General features: G+C 40.1%; 1 protein-coding gene across 4 annotated transcripts in view; it reads left to right on the top strand.

Annotated features, from left to right (window-relative positions):
- Nucleotides 1-17898, top strand: part of ELAPOR2 (endosome-lysosome associated apoptosis and autophagy regulator family member 2) — a 101603-nt gene extending 83705 nt beyond the window's left edge. For all 4 annotated transcript variants that reach the window (XM_084497915.1, XM_084497917.1, XM_084497916.1 and 1 more), the window contains 9 exons: nucleotides 236-499; nucleotides 1408-1581; nucleotides 3056-3245; nucleotides 7935-8031; nucleotides 9066-9167; nucleotides 10569-10695; nucleotides 11463-11641; nucleotides 12607-12772; nucleotides 15812-17898. In XM_084497915.1, coding sequence (XP_084354041.1) covers nucleotides 236-499; nucleotides 1408-1581; nucleotides 3056-3245; nucleotides 7935-8031; nucleotides 9066-9167; nucleotides 10569-10695; nucleotides 11463-11641; nucleotides 12607-12772; nucleotides 15812-15871 — 1359 coding nt within the window. In that variant the 3' untranslated portion in view covers nucleotides 15872-17898. The remainder of the gene's footprint in view (nucleotides 1-235; nucleotides 500-1407; nucleotides 1582-3055; nucleotides 3246-7934; nucleotides 8032-9065; nucleotides 9168-10568; nucleotides 10696-11462; nucleotides 11642-12606; nucleotides 12773-15811) is intronic.
- Nucleotides 17899-19278: the final 1380 nt, after the last annotated feature.

The following is a 19278-nucleotide window of genomic DNA, read 5'->3' as shown; positions in this document are numbered from 1 at the left end:
GTAAGTATTTCTTTATACATAGGCCTTTAAACACAGCTTTCCTTGGACACTCATTGTGAGAGCACTTGCCTTCCCTCAAAGCTCACAGTCTTCTTGTAAGGGGTCACCATATAGCATCACTTGGGAGGCAGTTGTGGATAAGCCACCCACGCTGAAAGGCAGCTGCATGCATAAGTCAATGCCCACATGCAATGGCATGATGGAACCACTGTGGTTTCTTTGGCTCTCATTTCAGAGCAGGCAGTTCATCAACGACATGGCAAAGATCTACTCCATCACGGTGACCAACGCAGTGGATGGAGTCTCCTCTTCTTGCCGGGCCTGCGCGCTAGTCTCCGAGCAGTCGGGCTCATCCTGCGTGCCCTGCCCGCCGGGACACTACATCGAGAAGGAGACCAGCCAGTGCAAGGAGTGTCCGGCCAACACCTTCCTGTCCATCCACCAGGTCTATGGCAGGGAGGCCTGCATCCCATGCGGGCCTGGCAGCAAGAGCAACAAGGTACAGAAGCTGTGATTGTCTCAGAGTGAGGGGTAGGTTGGAATATAAGCACTAAGGGGGGCAGTTTGACTGCTTTCCTACAGGTATGTGCTTTGTTAGCACGGGATTGTGATTGTAACCAATAAGTCCATTCTTCCAGATATGTCCCTAGTCTAATTTAGGTTTGTACACTTAATAAGATAAAATTGACCACACTGGCTCAAAAAAATGGTCCAAGAAGCTTTCAAAATGCTGTACTGGGACAGTGTACGAACAGGGCAAACATATACATTACTTTCACCTAAAACTGTCTCAGACTCTTGCTGGTTTAAACTTAGGGACTTACCCAGCTGCATGATGTTTCTGTGCCTTTAGGAACCTGTAACAAATTTGTCTTGTATGAACTTGCCCTTAAACCTTGATAAATGTTTATCACATGCAGTATCCTTTGGCAAGGAACTGCACAGGGGCTTGAAGAACAGCTCGGTTTCATTCATGTTCTTCTTGTCTCCAGCTGAGTTCATATCCTGTCCCCGTTTCTTGAGCTCTGATTTTTGGTTTCCTTTGCAAGATGCAAGTGTAAGTGAGGCCATGGTTCTGGTCTATCTACAGGGTTTTAAGCTGGGACATTGGGATCCTAAAAGCACCCACAACAAAACAAATCAAGAAACTGCATTTTCTTGGACAGCAGAAAGTCAAGGCTTAGGAACTTCAAAGCCCTTCTGAGATGTGATTGCAAGGGACTGAAACAAGAATGGGAATTTTCCCAGGGGAAAGGTGAATCACAGAAACAGGACAAATACCCCTCCATCCTTATCAAGGAAAGCAGTCCTGTCTGCGCCTCCTTGTTTTAACTCCCAATTGCTGACTGTATGGTTTGCTGCTGGTTCATAACTGCTCTTTTAATGTATTCCTCTCCTCCTCTGAAGGACCACTCTGCCTGCTTCAGTGACTGCATGGTGTCATACTTCAAGGATAACCAGAGCCTGAATTATGATTTTAGCAACCTCAGCCAGGTGGGCTCATTAATGAGCGGGCCCAGCTTCACCTCCCGTGGGACCAAGTTCTTCCACTTCTTTAACATCAGCTTGTGTGGGAATGAGGTGAGCTCTGCGGGCATTGAGGGCTGGGGGGATCACACTGAGACAGAAACTGGGCTCCCCTCACAGCTGAGCTCTCACCATCACTGTGCAAATGCTTTCCTCTGGATCTTGTCCCCAGTCAGGTGGCCATAAGCAGCCATGTGATGTGCCAGCACGGAGATGACAGTGCTTAAGGCATAAGTAACCCTCAGAATTGAAAACACGGTCACATCCTTGCCTTTTGGCTGTTCTCATGCCTTCAGTCTTTTAGTTCATCCTCAGAGTCTGAGTGTTTCAGTTGTTACTTTCAGGATTACTTTCCATATGTTTACTTCTTTGTGACTTGGCTGGAGATGTTGCTGTCAGCACAGCCCTTGTCACCCTGCTCTCTGCACACTCCTAGTCAGGCTTGCCAGTGGCCGAGGTGCTCATTGCTGACTTTGTCTACAGCCTTTTGAAGTGGTGTAAAAATGTGTTTAGTCCACAAGTGTGAACAGTTTCTGCTTCTCCTGTGGCATATTACAGCCTGATTCCCTGAGTCAGGGTTTTCCCTGGGATTTGGAGGATACCAGAGCATATTGTCACATACATACATTGACGTTTTGGAGCAGTAGCAGTGATGGGTATTACCCCATGAAAGCCAATGCGTGCAATTTACATTAATGTTTTTCCCTGTAAAGTTCTGAAGTTTTTTTTCCATACACCAAAGGGTATGCATAAGCTCAGGCAAGTCAGTAGTCATATTTCTTTACAGAGTTTTGCATTCTTTGGGGCTTAAATACGTATTTACCCACCTGAATTAGTTGTTGACAAACAGATCCACAAAGGTACTCCCCTGTGGATCTGGTTTTCATTTCCAAAACATTTTTCCCTACTACTACAGTACTGTCAACCATAGCACCAAGTCTGCTTGCTTGGCATTTTGGAGGGTCAGGCCTGCTGAATTTGCTGATTTGTCTTTCACTGCTGCTGTTCTGAGATTCTAACATTGGTCTTGACATGTGACATTAATGCAGCCTTGAAGGCTATGTATCAGTTTATGTTTTTCACGTATTCATGCTTTGAGAATATTTTATCTGGTTTAAACTCCAAATAAAGAGATATTCTACAGTATATTATTTACAGGCAATATGTGTTTTTTTTTTGTTTTTGTTTTTTTTGTTTTTTAATTTTTTTCCAAGCCATTTTATTATGCTCTGCAAGCACTGTGCTGTCAAGATAAACAGAAAAAAGTGCTTTGTACACAGGTTTCTGATAAGACATATAGCAGAGGTGACATCTTGTTCCCAAGTCTATACGAGGCCTTAATCGGAGCCTTCACAGTGGCAGTTTAATGCTGCAATTTGTTTCTCTTGTGATAGAAACATCAAGTTGTTTCTAAGACACAGGAATGAAGCTCATACAGTTTGCAATCAGGAAGTTTGCAATTTCTCCCAAACTTCTCCACATCCTATCAGCCACCAACAGCTTCCCCATTTTTCCTGGTTGTCTGCAGGGGAAAAAGATGGCTATTTGCACTGACAATATCACAGATGTTACTCTGAAGGACATGGTTGCAGAATCAGAAGATTTTTCCAACTTCGTGGGAGCTTTTGTCTGTCAGTCCACCATCATTCCTTCAGACAGCAAGGGTTTCCGAACAGCCCTGGCTCTGCAGTCCAACAGCCTTGCTGACAGGTTCTTAGGTATGTGCTTTGTCCTTTGCATGTTGCTGCAAGTGAATGCTTTAGATCACAAAACAGAACAAACAATAAAACCAAACCACCGTAAATGAGACTTTTTAGTCCCTGAAAACTGAATGTGCACCTGGACCACATGCTTAGTGTGTTTCTGTGGGAAGCCCGCTGTTTGTTATGGTATTTTGGCTCCAAAAACGTGGGAAAGAAAGCTATCACATACATCCCTTTCATCCTTCTCCTGTGTTTAAGATGTACCTGATGTATGTCTAGGATGTACCTGACATGGAGCAAATGTTTGTATTCTGAAGTCCTGTAGAAGATAATTATAGAATCATAGAATGGCTTGGGTGAGAAAGGACCTTAAAGCCCATCCAGTTCCAACTCCCCTGTTGTGGGCAGGGGCACCTCCCAGCAGCCCAGGCTGTCCAAGCCCCATCCAGCCTGGCCTTGGGCACTGCCAGGGATGGGGCAGCCACAGCTCCTCTGGGCAGCCTGGGCCAGGGCCTCACCACCGTCAGAGTAAAGAATTTCCTCCTAACATCCAATCTATATCTCCCCTCTTTTAGTTTAAAACCATCCCCCCTTGTCCTGTCCCAACCTGTGCAAAAAGTTGCCCTCCATCTTTTTTTTTTTAAGTCCCCTTTAAATACTAAAAGGCCACAATGAGGTCTCCCCAGAGCCTTCTCTTCTTCAGGTTGAACATCTCCTGCTCTCCTAGTCTGTATTCAGAGGAGAGGTACTGCAGCCCTCTGATCATCTTTGTGGTCTCCTCTGGACCCACTTTAATATATGTGGATGTATTTTAGAGAGGAAACTTGTCATGGATGTTGTCTGCACTGCAAAGGATTGCATTTAGGACTGCAGAGTAAATCTTTCTCAGCTCAGCAGTGCTGCTTTACCATGGGGGCAGAGTAGGGAGCAGTCCAAGATTCAGCCCCGGGGTCAAACTTTGTTTCTGAACTGTGAAGCAGATCTTGACAAATTCCATTGCTTTTACTGCTGGTTCAGTTCAGCTGATGGCACTAGCAGAAGAGTAAGGGCTCACCCTCATCCTTTGTTTTCCTTGCCTGTATTAATCACTCTTCCCAAGTTTCGTCTTGAGGGTCCCATGGTGCACAGAATTTCAGCACAAAAATCTGGAGAATGTAACTAAAAAGAACTCATTTTCTTTCATGTTTCCTGCCCATCTTGTGTAGGGTAAGACCAGTCACTGTAGTAGTCCCATTAGTCCAAGTGTTTCTGCCCATGCCAAGTCTCCACTAGGCAATTTCAGAAGAAGATGGTGCTGGGACATAATTAGGTGAGGAAAGAGGAGGCTTAGAGCAGCATGGGGCAGTGCACACCATTATGTTTTGCATTGTTCTGGCTCACAAGTTCCCAGAGTCTAAGGCCAGATCAGACAATGAAATCATTTAGTCTGTTCACCTATCCATTTCAGGCAGAGTGTTTGTACTTGCTCCCTGGCGTTGAGCCCAGAAACTCGTGTTTGACAAAAGCACATCTTTGGAAGAGCATTCAACCTGGACTTTTAAGACTGCCAGAAATAAAAGCTTTTCCATAGTTGTAGGTATTTCTTTATCATTTTCTTTTTTTTTTTTTTTTTTTTTTTTCTTTTTTCCTCACTGGCCAAACAGCATCTCTGCATTTTATTTTTAAGCAGCTTTGTTTCCTGTTTGAGTTTGCTTGGCATCAGTTTTCAGCACTTGTTTCTTGATATTTTTCTTCCATTTCACAGCCACTTTTTCCTTCCTGGAGAAATATTTTGTACACTTGGTTCTTCACACCTGCTCATCACACCCTGTCTTGCCTACTTTTCTCATAAACGAAGCACACCAAGTTTGTCAAATCTCTTGCTATCATGTATTTCTCTCAAACATCTGAATACTTTTCTGAGTCTTTTTCTGCAGCCTCTGTAACTTGTTATTTATTTTCTTAAAGTGTGGCATCAGATTGAAATACTATTCCAGCATTTAATTCACAATAAAGGGAATGAAAATCACTTTCATGTTTGCATTACATGCAGGGATTGAATATCAGAGCCCTTCCAAACTCATGGGATTTCATGATGTCTTCTTAGTTCTGTTGCCCACTCTAGATCTTTTTCAGAGTTATAGTATCCAAAGGATGTTCTTTCTTCTTCAGGACTGGCCTTCATCTCTTGCAGCACCTGGCTGCATTACGATATGTTTAGTTTCAGTGGGACCAGCTTACCAAGTGAATGAAGTTGCTCTGTATTGTATTCCTGTTCCTCTTAATTTTTGTCTTTTCTACACTTTACCAGTAGTGATTATATAGTTACTTGTATATCACTGATGATCATCATGCATTTTGGGACTCCAACGTCATTGCCTAGAGAAGTCTGGTGTCATATCATATTTGATGACAATTTGCCATGGCCAGATAATTTCATAATTGGTTAGTTAAATATTTTTTAATCCAGAGTGTGTACTTAATTGATATTACACTACTAACTCTTTAATTAAAATCTTGTTGTAATTAGTGAAATACTTGATAAATTTACATAATTTTCTTTAGAAAACAAATTCATCAGCACTCAAGGAATGAAATCAGATTTGTTCAACAGGAGCTGTTCTCTTAAATTCACGTTGACTGGTACTTATTATGTATCAATCCATTAACTATAACTCATCTTCCACTTCCCATTTCATTTAGTCTGCCACATCATATTTGTTAGCCACTTTATCATCTAGTTCAGTTTTGTCCTCCCTAGATTTCTACACCATATTCCCTCTCTATCAGTTTTCTGGCATTTCACTATTGTTAAAAGCTCTGTTAAGGACAAATATTTGTATGTGGGAAATCCCATTGGCCTGGTCACTGTTAGGTGTGAGTTTGCTAGTTTATAAGTGTGCATCCCAAGTAGATGAGAAAATCCTTTTTTGCTAGGGGGCTGGAAGAATGAGGTGTTCAGTCATGTCTTGGAAAGCAAGCAGGCAGTCCTGATCTTTTCTTAATACAGAGAAAAGATATCAAGATCTTCTGCTGTTTTTTCTTTACTACAATGGTTACATTTTAAAGTGCTTGAAGTTTGCCTTTCCCATCCATAAGGTATATTTTATTTCTAGTATTTCTAAAAAAGCCTCAGACTTGCAATTTTTCTAGTGCTGCCAAACACAAGCTTTTCCCTGAAGTCTTTAGCATCCATTATCATATTTCTGTAACTCATAACTTTTGATTTAAATAGAGTTTTATTTGATTCTCTATTCCCCCTCCATTAAACTTGTGCCAATGTTTTTATTTAAATTGCTTCTTTACTGCTATTTGGATCCAAGGTGGACTCTTAGTCAAAACTATCATCATTCTTGAGAGAGTCATTGTGGCTTTTTAGCTATCTAATTAATATCTTCCAAGGAATAACATTTTTTTTTTTCCCACACTTGGTTTTGCTTCTAGTGTTCTTATTTTTGGGAAATGGCACTTAGGGATGCCAACTGTGCAGTTCTGCATATTGAATAGGAATATTCTCTCATTGCCTCCGTTGAATATATTAAGGTCCCTAGGAGCTATCATCTTCCAGTATAGTGAGTAACGAGTATCTGTCTGTTGGGTTGAGATCCAAATTTAAGTTACTTTGTGTTAGATGCAATGTCTTTGATGAGAAGAAATTATCATCAAAGTGATTCCTGTGTGTGTTCTCAGAATGGAAGCCCCTCCACAATAACATGAAGTCTTTCTCTGCATGTTCCTGATGGCTGTTGCAGCACAGCTTATTTTTGTTCTGTGTTGCTATGATGTTCTGCAAGCATCCTTCACCTGCATGACCACCTCAGGAATGTTAATAGGCGCATCGATCTCTGTGCTTCCATGATCACAGGCTCTGACTTGTGTAGAGAATGCATCCAGTTTGCCTGACCTGTTGCAAGAACAAGAAGAAAACTCTTTTCTTCAGCCATGCCCATCTTCCCATCAGTTGCTGGCTGCTACCATTTTGCTTCTATTACAGTTCTAGCAATTGTTCACCTCACCAGGAGGATGCAGTCTGTCCCATTTGTACATCTCCCTCTTTCTGAAATGTTGTAATGCAGCACCAATATTTTCTGTTCTCCGGTTCATGGGATTGAAAAGATATGCGAGAAATTGGGTTACTTGAATTTTCCTCTTTCTCAACTCTCCTCCAAAATTCATGCAGACCTGTGTTATTTTACACATCAGCCTGTCATTTGTTCCAAAATTTGCCATCAAGGCTTTTCTATGAATCTATAATCCTTCTGAATTTTGTCATTGCATTTTTTTTTCCTGCAATACTACAGATTGCTCTGGGTGTTATGATTATGATGTGTTAAGAGTTATATTTATGCGTATCATAAGCAAGGCATATGTTTTGAGCAGTTGGTTGGATCACACGATCTCCAGGGGTCCTTTCCCAACCTGAGTTATTTTATGATTCTGTAGTATTTTCTGGTAAACTTAAATTTAGACAAAAGAGTATAATCAATTTACATTGGTGTTCTTTTAGTACTTTTTATTTTGTTTTGTCTGTAGAAGGAAATCAGACGGTATGAGGAACATACAAATCTGCAAAGTTCAGTTAGAATAAAGGAAAATGTACAATGGTCATGAAATGCTGTTATGTGAGAACCATACCTTGCAGACTGAGAAAATATTATGCGTGAACCCCTCAGAAATCCATTCCTAGCTTGTTCCTTTTATTTTTATATTTTTCTCAAATTTTAGGAGCTACCATTGAAACAACACTGGAAAATATCAGTATCAAGACAGATTTGTTTCCTCCTTCTCCAAGCAAAGTACCTGATGTGCATTTCTTTTACAAGTAGGTAAAAAATACTGTTTATTAATACCTCTACTTTCATTTGTTTAAAGGGAACTAAAGCTGTGAGAGAAGATCTTTAATCCACCTTTAACCTTTCTCACTTTAATCACTATCTGGCTGATATTGATTGTCACATTGAAGAACATCTTTTGAAATCAGCAAACACTGTTTACTCAAATCTAAATTACACTTGATGTGTGGACAGACAGTGATACCAGAACTTTGATTCATCCAAGTGCCACTTCCAATATCATTGTACTTTCTATACGTTCTCATATATGACTTTGATACATCCATTGTCCATTTTTTTCTACATTAATTTCTTATTAGTTTATTACAAAAATGATACGAACGTTAAAAAGAATTGTTCCAACCTGCACAGTTGTTATTATGCTTTTCCTATTCTTCACTTTCCTCCGAATCAGGAATATCTCAACTGGGGTAAGAACTAGCTCAAATATCACCTCAATTAAGATGTCTACATGCTGGTGTCTACATGTGAACTGAGTTTCTAAGTTCAGTCTCTGGAGCTGTGGGACATTTCAGGTTATCCTAAGGCACATACCTACTTCTGTTGCACTGATTGTCTCTCTGTGTTGGCTTCAGTGATAGTTTTTAATTGTCTATACCACTTTTGATACCAGCATTTCATGCACAAACATTTAAATTTCAGTGTCTGATTCTGCAGACTGAACCCCACAGTAGTGACCGTACTTTGAGTATATTGTTAATTTGTCTTATAGTGTTTGTCTTGCAGTTTTTGAATACTCTTTGCCTTCTGCTGTTTCAGGACAGGGTGATTCTAAAGTTTCTGAGCAAACACTGAGACATCATAAGCCCTCCATCAAAGTTACTTACCATACACAGTGCCAGGAATTCTGTTTTTTAATTGGTCTATCCTGTTTTCTGGCCAAGTTTATTCCTTGGCTCAGCAGAATTCAAACAGAGCAGCTCCCTGAGTGGCATCTCAGAGTACTTTTTCTGTAGTGGAAACATATTTCTGACTGCACATTCTTCCTCTTGTTTCATATTAGGTCTTCAACAGTGACAACCTCGTGTGAAAATGGTCGTGCAACTGTTGTGACGATGAGATGCAACCCCAACAAACCGGACCAAGGAGAACTTTCTGTGCCCAGGTATTTAAGTACTTGTATCCCAGTAGTGCCTCAGGCAACCTTTACAAAATTCATTAGTGACTTTACTCAATAGCAATGAGAAGTGCTGTCTCCTTCATCAACCCACCAGGAGGTGTCACTCATTTCTCATAGGTGAAGGCCTTGCTCTGGGGACCTTTGTGCCTATTGCCTCCCTTCAGACCAACTGCAATTTAAGCTGTGTGGAAAGAGATGTTGCAGATAGCTCATGATGTGAGCTGTGATAGATAATTCACCTGTGGTGAGAGTAGTAGTCTACCTTGCTTTTAACAGCATGAGGATAGGTAGAAACAGCACACAGATGATACGATATACTGTATCTCATTTCTTATTGACTTCTCTATTCCTAGTCCCCCTTTGATTAGCTCAGAAGTTGGACAGATGTTTTCAAACACTGAAGTACCTGATAAATGTCATATAGTATTGCATGTAACTCATTGATCCTCCAGACACTGTTTAGTATCATGTGAAGTTGCAGCATAAGACAAAAGAGATGAAAGAGGAGAAAGGTCTGTCAATGCTCTTGTCATACACAGCAAAGCAATATTCCATAGTCTAGAGAGCATAGTTATCAATTATTCTCTTCTAGCTTTTATCTCTGTGGAATTTTCAGTCCTTCAAATCAGGATAACAGCTTTCCAGATGACACAGGAAAAAGTCGATTTAAGAAAAAATTAAGTCAATTTTTCTGTATGGGTACATTTCACATTTACACAACCCAATTTTGTGCAGGCATTTTTGGTCACTGCTGCTGTTAGAACTGATGCAGTTGTCAGGAGCAAAAGCTGTGTGAAAGTCCTGGCATTGCCAGCACAACTTTGTTCTGCCGGCTGAATACATAATAGGTCCATTAGTCTTTCTTAGACTAAGAGAAGATGTTACCTCTTCATTAACTGGTGAACATCCTTCTAGTAATTAACCATGACAGGACAAGTACATTCCATATGGGTGACCTCACCCAGACATCACTGTAACAGCAGCAGGAACTGCTTGTAGCATTCATGTGGAACAATCACCTAGTGCAGGAGAATAGTGAAAGAGGCACACGCTGCTCTAACGCATGCTGGTGAAACACTGGAGTAGTACTGCTGGTCTCCAATGCTTGCTTTTTCTTCTCTTCATTGTAATTGTGTAGGTAGCACTCAGTGCCAGGAACTCTGGACTGTTTCTTTAGACCTTTGACAGTCCAACATCTGTTTTCACTTGTGACAGCACTTTTTGAACGGAAAAATTCTTCCTCCAGATTTTTGCATCTGCTGATGTGGTGGATGTTTACCCATTTATCATACTTACCACTACCAGTCTTCAGCAGCAGAATGTGGAGAGGGGATGCAAACTCCAGAATGTTTCATAAGTAGTAATTAAACTTCTCTGTCCTCCTAGCTCATGCCCGGCTGGCACTTGCGATGGATGCACTTTCTACTTCATGTGGGAAAGTGCAGAAGCTTGCCCTCTGTGCACGGAGCAAGACTACCATGAGATTGAGGGAGCCTGCAAAAAAGGATTTCAGGTACAGCATCCCCAGCTCCAAGTCACATGGGTTCATTTGGGTAAAACTTGGATGCTGTTGAATTTCAGTGTGCAAGTGGACACATTAAGTGCAGGCAGAGTTAGGGAATCTCAGTTTATGCTCTGAGCTGGCTAGGTGCAAGCCCTATATCAGTCAGGAGCTGTGTTGAGACTCGGCTCCTGAGTTGAGACTTGTGCCCATAGCAGAATGGTTCCTGGAGGACAGCTGGGTTGTGCCTGTATGGGCAGGGAACCGAACTCTGGATTTATTCATATGTGCAGGCAAGCTGTTTGTGTAGGATGGAGTACTCAGAGGACTTCAGTCCCTAAACAGCCATAAACATCAGGGCACACTAGGGAAGGGTTCAGAATTTCCGTTTAGAAATTCGTTCTACTTTGTTTGCAACTTTTTTGCTATTGCCTTCTCTGGTCAAATATTTGGAAGTCCTTTCACTGTTTCAGAACTGTTGATAAACATCTCCAAAGCAGGCACAACCTATTTACAATCCCTGTCCAAACCAAACTGTGTCAGATGAAGATCAATAAAGAAGAGGAAGCCCTTTTGCCATGTCTGAACCTGCAGTCACAGTCAAGGGGACAATAGAGCAGACAAATATGACTGCACATAGAATCTGAAAACCTGAAGTACAAGCTTTGGTTTGTTTTTACTGAAAAAACGTCTAACCTAAAACTTGCTTGTTTTCTTCAACTCCGAATAGTTCCTATAAACAGCTTACTTTTTTTTGTTCTGTGCTTTCTGTTTGAAAGGAAACCTTGTATGTATGGAATGAGCCAAAGCATTGCATTAAAGGGGTTCCCTTGCCAGAGAAAAGAACCAGCACTTGTGAAACGGTAGATTTTTGGCTAAAGGTTGGAGCTGGTGTTGGTGCTTTCACAGCCGTTTTGCTCATAGCCTTGACCTGCTATTTTTGGAAGAAGAACCAAAAGTAAGTACTGCAAATTGTATTGCATATCAAAGTAAGTTTGGTGTAGTGTACAGAAAGACATTTCATGGATTTGGACTTCTGACAATGTTGATGAAAAATGCTGTGTTGGATCATTTAATCCACCAAGATGAGATTTCTTCTGCCAACAATGGCTGTCAAAAATGCTAGCAAGGAATATACGATAATTTGTTATGGGAAGATTTCCCAATAGGAACTGACTTTTTAGCCACTGAGATTTTGAGGTTGACTTCAGGTCTTGAAGCAACACTGCTTTGTCAAAGTCTGAAGACCAAAAGGATCTCTCTTCAGTCTACTTCATACCGTTCAGTGGGGTTGAAATAGGTTTTGTGACTGTAAATTTCTCAGGTCTATTTGGGCAGGTTATGTCTGTTACACACCCAAAAGATGCCTGTCTCTCAGACCAAACTTACTGTCTATTTCCCATTCTTGTCCTCTGCATCTTGAACCTCATGCCATAAACCTTCAAACTGTGATTCCACCTCCACAGTATTTCACCTCCCCTTCTATATCCAGCTTCAGCAAACCTGGGTGCCAGCATTGTGGTCCCCACCTCACACTGTTACACACCTTTCTTCACCCCCAAAGCCTTTTGGACAGTGGCGTGAAGAAGATCCTGAGGAAGTCCTCTGGTATAATCTACAGTTTGGGAAGTCTGACATACTTACTCTTGTGGTTTTTTCTTTCTTTTTTTTAAATATGGATTTTTTTCTAGAGACTTCTAAAGTTAGAGAGCTAACCTGGAGAGCAGGTACTGAATGTATTGTTAATACTCTTCTGGTTATGCATTTTTAATGGTTGAAATATATCCAATTCATAGTAATTACCTCAGAAGTAACTATCTGGAAGGCCTGCAGATAATCTAAATTACAAAAACTTTGAATATGGGACATTCATAAAAAAAAAAAAAAACAAAACACAATACCTGTCTGGCTTTATATCTTCAGGCTGGAGTATAAATATTCCAAATTAGTGATGACAGCGAACTCAAAAGAGTGTGAGCTGCCAGCTGCTGACAGTTGTGCTATAATGGAAGGAGAAGATAATGAAGAAGAAATAGTATATTCAAATAAGCAGTCACTGCTGGGGAAGCTCAAATCCTTGGCAACGAAGGTAAGTAGTAATTACTACTATTAATACTAAAAATAATTATTACCATTATTTATTACTGGATGTGATGAGGCTGCAATGCTAATTTGCACGGTGCGTTGTGCAGCCTCCCACACACACGTCACCCAGTCTGTAGCTGACCGGCTGAGATCCACAGAAGAAATAATGATAAATGCTGTGGGGCATTGAGGAAACGCTCCCTCTTCTGCAGAGAGCTTTCCACAGCATTCTTTTCTGTATGGGCCATGCCCCAGAAGAGCAGTCAGTGGTGGAGGGAACCCTGCTTCCTTGATTCCTACTGGATTCCTCCACTGAGGAAAACACAGCCATTATAGATAAAGAAAATTGATATTGGGAATATAACGACCAGCCAGATGTCTGCCGCTCACCTGGGCTGGCCTCATGGCTGCCTTGAGAACCATGATTTTCAGCATTATACAATTCAGATGAAGAGAGGCATCAGCCAAAACCTGTCACCCAATGCAGCAACCTCCTCTGTATCAGTGGGCAGCAGCAGCACTAAGCATTTTTTCTGCAGCACATGATGTAGAGTTGTTAGAAGTCTGAATCCTTTGATGTCCTTTCAATGTCCCTCAGGGGAGCAACAGAGGACTGTCATGGTAGATCCCACAAGCACTTTGGTCTTTATTCCAAATGCCTTGCAGTCAATGGGAAAGCTGTTATTGTCCTTAAGGCAGTCGAGCTGGGGCATCTATTATGACCAGGATAAAGGTTATTGACATTTTCTCTTTCAAACAGTTTTGCTGAAGATTGTTGTTTCAAAATAAGAAGGTTCCTTCACTAATAATAATGAAATATTTTGAAAAGTCACTTTTTTGTTTGAATTTTGAGAATTTTGAGTGTTCATTACTTCCTTTCTGTGAATGAGTACCATTTAACAAAACCTTTGTGTCTCTTTTATTTTCCCTTACTTTTCCCTTCTCTTTGTTCTCTTACATTTTTTGTTGGATTGCTTTCCTCTTTCCATGCTACCTGTTCCCCAGATCTCTCTCCTAGGAGATGGTACAGTTACACAGCTAATTTGCAGAACTTCCTCTTGCTCCCAGCCTGAATATTTGTCTGGCAAAATCAATATCTTTTTTTTTTTTTTTTTTTTTTTTTTTTTTTTTTTTTGTGGAAAGGGGCAGAAATTTAATGCTAAGAATATTGAAAATGTAAATAAAATGAAATCACAGCAAATTTTGTGAAGCTGTAGCAAAAATGGAAGTTGATTCCATTTTGAATCCTACAGGAAGGGAATGACTTTGAAACACTGATATTTTTTTGTGTGCATGAAATGGCTTGCCTGGCTGTGGCTGAGCGTAATGACCAGTGCTGCTGGTGAGGGTCCTGTTTTGCTGTACGCCTGATAACTGTAAAAGCTTTGCTGACTCCATTTGCAGCACCAACCACTGGCTTCTGCCTGATTATAAGTATAGAGATGATAGCATGGGAGAAGTGTTTTTTTTTTTTTTTTTTCTTTTTTTCTTTAAAGTAAGCTTTAGTACTTTAGCATTCAGACCACTTGAATGCCTATTTGGACTCAAAAAGAGTTTTTTAAAGTTCCTGTATCCATTGTAGCAGGCTCCCTGAGTATTCTCTCCTTTGTAAACCAGCCTGTCAAATATTTCTAAGCTGGTTCCTTTTTTCCTGCTAGATAATCATAGCTGGCAAACTCAGCTTACAGTACCTCATTAGCTTACTGAAATCCATGTCCTCTATCCCTGCAGATAACTGGAATTTAATATATATTTCTCCAAAACAAATGTTATAGGCATCATTTTTCATTTGTGCAAAAGCTGAGGAAATTCATCTCCTGCTGTATTTGCATGTAAAATATAGAAAAAATACGTAGAGGAAAACAGGGGAGAAAAAGAGGAGAAATGTAAACTGAGAGATAAAGAAAAATTTGAAGCATCCTAACTATATGTTTGAGCTTCAGGCAATGGCATTTCTTTGAAGAAAAACATTTCAGCTATTAATGGCTTTGAGTACCCAAGGAATTCAGGTCTAGGCCTGTAATATAGAAATAAACAACTATTATTGTTAATGAGAATATAGAAATTAAAGAATTATGGAACTGCTCCAGGTTGGAAACTATTGTGTTCCATCTGTTGTCTCCAGCATAACAATCCCAGGTCCTTCAGAAGAAGGAATATATTCTCTGCTGTAGGCATGCATAGGACAATTTTCTTCCCTGCTTATTCTCACATCTGCACCAGGCTGTCCTGATCTCTGATGGAGACTGCTTTAAAGACTAGATCGTGAGCTTAGTTTAATATCATTTCCAGAATGTTTGCGTACATAAACAAGTATAAATGGTGGGTACATGAAGCAAGAGCCAGCACTTCCTAGTGAGTAGTTTTGTTAGGGTTCTTTGATAGCTCCTGTGTGGGCTGTTGGGTTGTTCACACACACAGTAATGCACGTGTCCACACTTCATGCCCTGATACCTGCTGGGCAGATGGACTGGCCTGTCACTCAGCAGGAAAAACAGAAGGCAAAGTCAACTTTCCAGCCCTGATTTTTAGACCCAGAGGATTTGTAGACTTTTTATCCTGGAGGTCTCCCAGAGGAGGAGTAAGGATGGCCATCCAGGAGTGGGGCAGTGGTGTTCACATTCACAGGCTTTGCTCTAAATATTTTCTTCAATGTAGTGAACAAATTACTAAGTAATTATAAGAATACATATGCTTATATTGCAAATCCCCAGCTCTGGCTATCTGTTGTATACTATGAGTATGTAATGCAAACCTTCCCTGCACCCTCTAAAGTAAGTACCATGATAAATTTTCTCTTTCTCTTCTTGGCTTTTTTCTTGTCTTTCTTCTTTACAGAATTTTGACAATTTTGCATTATTTCATTTTCATAATGAGTAGTTTTATTAAACAATAATGAAAAGGTCAAACTGTACTCTTAGTTACTGTGAAGTGAAGTCTTTGGCAAAAGCTGCTCTGGAGATATTAAGAGAAGTGTCTGTAACAAGTGGTGGAGTGAATTTGAGGAATCCCAATTGACTGGAACCTCTTTTTTCCATTGCAGGAAAAAGACGATCACTTTGAATCTGTTCAGCTGAAATCTTCAAGATCCCAGAATATATGAATAATTATTAATGCTGCCTTCAAAGAAACAAACCTGATTTCTATTTTTACAGGACCATATTTTAAGCATATTCTGGCACACATTGTAGTGTTGATCTCGGTGAGAAACGCTCAGCCATTTAGGAAGAAAGAAGACAGAAAGCAAACCAGAAAATTGGATTGCCTTATCACGCAATTGAGTACCTTGCCAAAAACGAAAGCAGATGCTTGGATTCCATACTGGGAATGAAATTCAACTCAGGAAGAGATATACATACTGCAAATAACATGATTTTTTGCATTCACCTGGGCATTGCTCAGGCATGCCATATGATTTATAGGTACCTTTCATTTCCTATCACTCCTTCTCCACATATTCATAAGAATGATTTTCAGAGAGGCTTGAAACCTCCTGCAAATGTTGTGTATTGTCCTTTAGTAGCATAACTGTGAGTCTTTCTTGAAACGAAAATTGTGAATGGTACTGGGAATGAGCCTCAGGTGAGTGTTGAACTCTGGAGAATGCTTTTGATTGTAATGTTTTGAAGGGCTCGATGGTCTGCATTGGCCTCTGATACAAGAGGCATGGTTTTGCACCTGCAAATTGAACCCATTCTGACGCCTAACTCATGGCAATCAGGACTGGGGTAAAACCTGATGCTAATGAATATAAATGTGTTAACTGCTGTTGTATGAATTGCAGATCTGAGCCCTTGAGTTTACAGGCAATAGAAAGCTTAGTCTCTATAAAGACAAGGAAAATGATATCTACAGTGGAAGTGGCACTCATTGCTCTCTGTGGAGGCTTGTCCTTTCAAGAGAGGTGGGTGGCAGTTTCACTCCCCTCCCTTGGGCTGCCAATATGCCACCTTTCCCTAGGCTGCAAGCCAGCAAAGGCTGAACTCTGGAAGTAAGGCAAGAATCTCTACTTTTGGAGATCAGAGACCAGCTTTATCTGCTGAGGGGCTTATTAGAAATACTCAGCCACCTCTGTTTCTGGACCTAGGCAAGGAATGAAGGTGGATCCCAGGGGAGCTGAGCATGGCTTGTGCACTTGTGCAGCTCAGCATCTAAATGCTTTCTGCTGTCAATGCAAGCACCTGCTTGGAAATAAGGGCACAAAACATGGCCCTGAAAACTGGAGGCTAGGTGGACTTCATAAAGTCAGCCACATTGTAAGTATGAGATCTTCATAACGCCCACCCTAATCATTTCCTGAAATTCCTATTGAAGTCAGACTCAAAGGAATCTGAAACTTAGGCAAAAAAATATTAAGGAAAAAACATACAAGACTTGTATAGAGCCAGGAGAAAATGAGGAACCAACTTATGCTGACCTCCGGTCAGACTCACATTTCCATTCCTGTAAAATTATGTGAATTGTGGAATGCATCAAAGCCAGAAGAGACACATGGTCAGTAATGGTCTTTTTACAATAAAGAATAGAGATTTTTTTTTGGTTTTATATGACTGAGCTACATCTATCTATAAAAGAAGGCCCTATTAAGTAAAATTTAAATTAAACTGAATTTTCTGCACTCCGAATATTTTATTATACTACAGATGTGGACGAAAAAATTATGAAGCTTAGATTTTTGTTTGTTTGTTTATTTAGGGAAAATTCAGCTCATCTTCTTTATATCTCCCATCACAAAACACAGGCTTTACTCTTTTGATGGAAGATACTTCAGGCATCTTTACAGAAGTGGTGTACATTTTTTGTTGTTCTTGAAAAGGCACTTCACTTTCCCAAGAAAGATTTTTATGGGGTATTGTTGAATGTATATTAAATACACATTCCTTTTTGTATATTTTGTATCATTGCACACTTATTATTGTACATTGTGTTTGTCGTCATGATGTCATTTATATATGGTTGTCAGAGATGATATGCTCACAGAGTAAATGGTTATGGCTGTGGGACTTCACTTCTTGGATCTTTTATGAAGAGGGTTTTTATGTCGTTGATTTTTATTCAACCAGTGTGCTGTAGCATCAAAGATATATATCTGATGGGCATTCATAAAATAAAGTGAAAATATATTTGAAATTTTGGACTTGAGGTGTTTTGGTGGAACTACAGCCTTTTCTGAACATTGCCAGTCTGCAGTGGTGGCTAGAGCTTTTTGCTGCCACCAAACTGAATGTGTCTACATCTCTTTTAATTTTTCCCCCTTCTCTCTCCATATGTTTTCACAGACACATTGCAGTTCATTCTCTAGAATAACATTTCTTCCTTCATATCTCTGTACTGTAAAAATGCTTTAATTATTCTGAATTATATTTCATTTTACTTAAAATCACAGAGGGTTTGTTTGGTTCCCTTCCCTTTCCCTTTTATTTTCTGTTTGAAATAAAAAGTGGCAATTTCTGTCAGCTCCGATGGACTTTGCTGGATGACCCTTCTCAGCTCTGCTTCCAAATGGTTTGTCCTGATATTGTTCAATTTTTTTCCTGGCAACCTAACAGCTTATCTGGTGCAGTACTGACATAGTGGGATACAAGCACATACCGTATTTGCTTTAAAATAAGGAAATTGCATTGTCTGGCAATTAGGTGAGTTTAAACTGGCATACTTAGCTGATTTTTGTGGTCTTTTGTTTCTGTTAAAGACATAGTAGGGAGGGGAAGTTTTTATTTTCCTATGAGAATTAAATTTTGGAAACCTTTAACACTTCATTAAGAAATCAGCTGTCTGGGACCTCTTCTAGTACCCTGCCAAAATATACTTGCAGAAACCTCCCCCATTTCTCCCACATGGAATCACATCAGAAACTGTTATTTGATGCCATAAAACAATGTGAATCAGTCTGTTATGTGTTCAGTTGATTAAACGGAATGCATTTTATTGCCGCATTTGCATGCTTTTCTTTGAAATCTGGACTCAAGCAACTGAATCTCTTCAAGGATTAAGCACATTTTAGTGGTTTTGCTGTATAAATTATTGGCAAATTAAACAATGTTATTGTCTTAGCTGTGACAGCACTTGCTGGGGGGAAAATGTGCAAAGAATGTATTCTAACTTGGTTCTGATTAAGTTGGTTGATGTTTCTAATATATAACACGATTGATTTAGAGTCTAGGTTTGGGGAAAATTAAGTGTCTTAGAGCCACAATGAAAAGTTATTGAGTAGCTTCAAGGAGCTGTCATCTTTGTTCAAAGAGAGGATTTACTCTTTAAGAAGTTTGGGGATGCTTCATTAATAAAGGGGAAAGTTTTTAGTGTTTTATTTATTTATTTATTTATTTTTATTTTTATTTTGGCCTGTCCTGCCAGAGCCAGGAATACCCAGATAATGGAGATACTTGATTGTAAGCAGACAAGGTAGAAGAAGATGTTGCCATTTAGGAGCCAGCGGTTGTTGACTTTGCTCCAGCAGCCACAACATATGCTTCAATGTCAGAGTAAAAGCAGCTACAGTGGGTGCTG

Source organism: Aythya ferina, assembly GCF_964211825.1.
Source record: "Aythya ferina genome assembly, chromosome: 1".
Taxonomy (NCBI): Eukaryota; Metazoa; Chordata; class Aves; order Anseriformes; family Anatidae; genus Aythya; species Aythya ferina.
The sequence above is the reverse complement of the archived record's forward strand: the minus strand, read 5'-3'. Positions and strand labels throughout refer to the sequence as shown.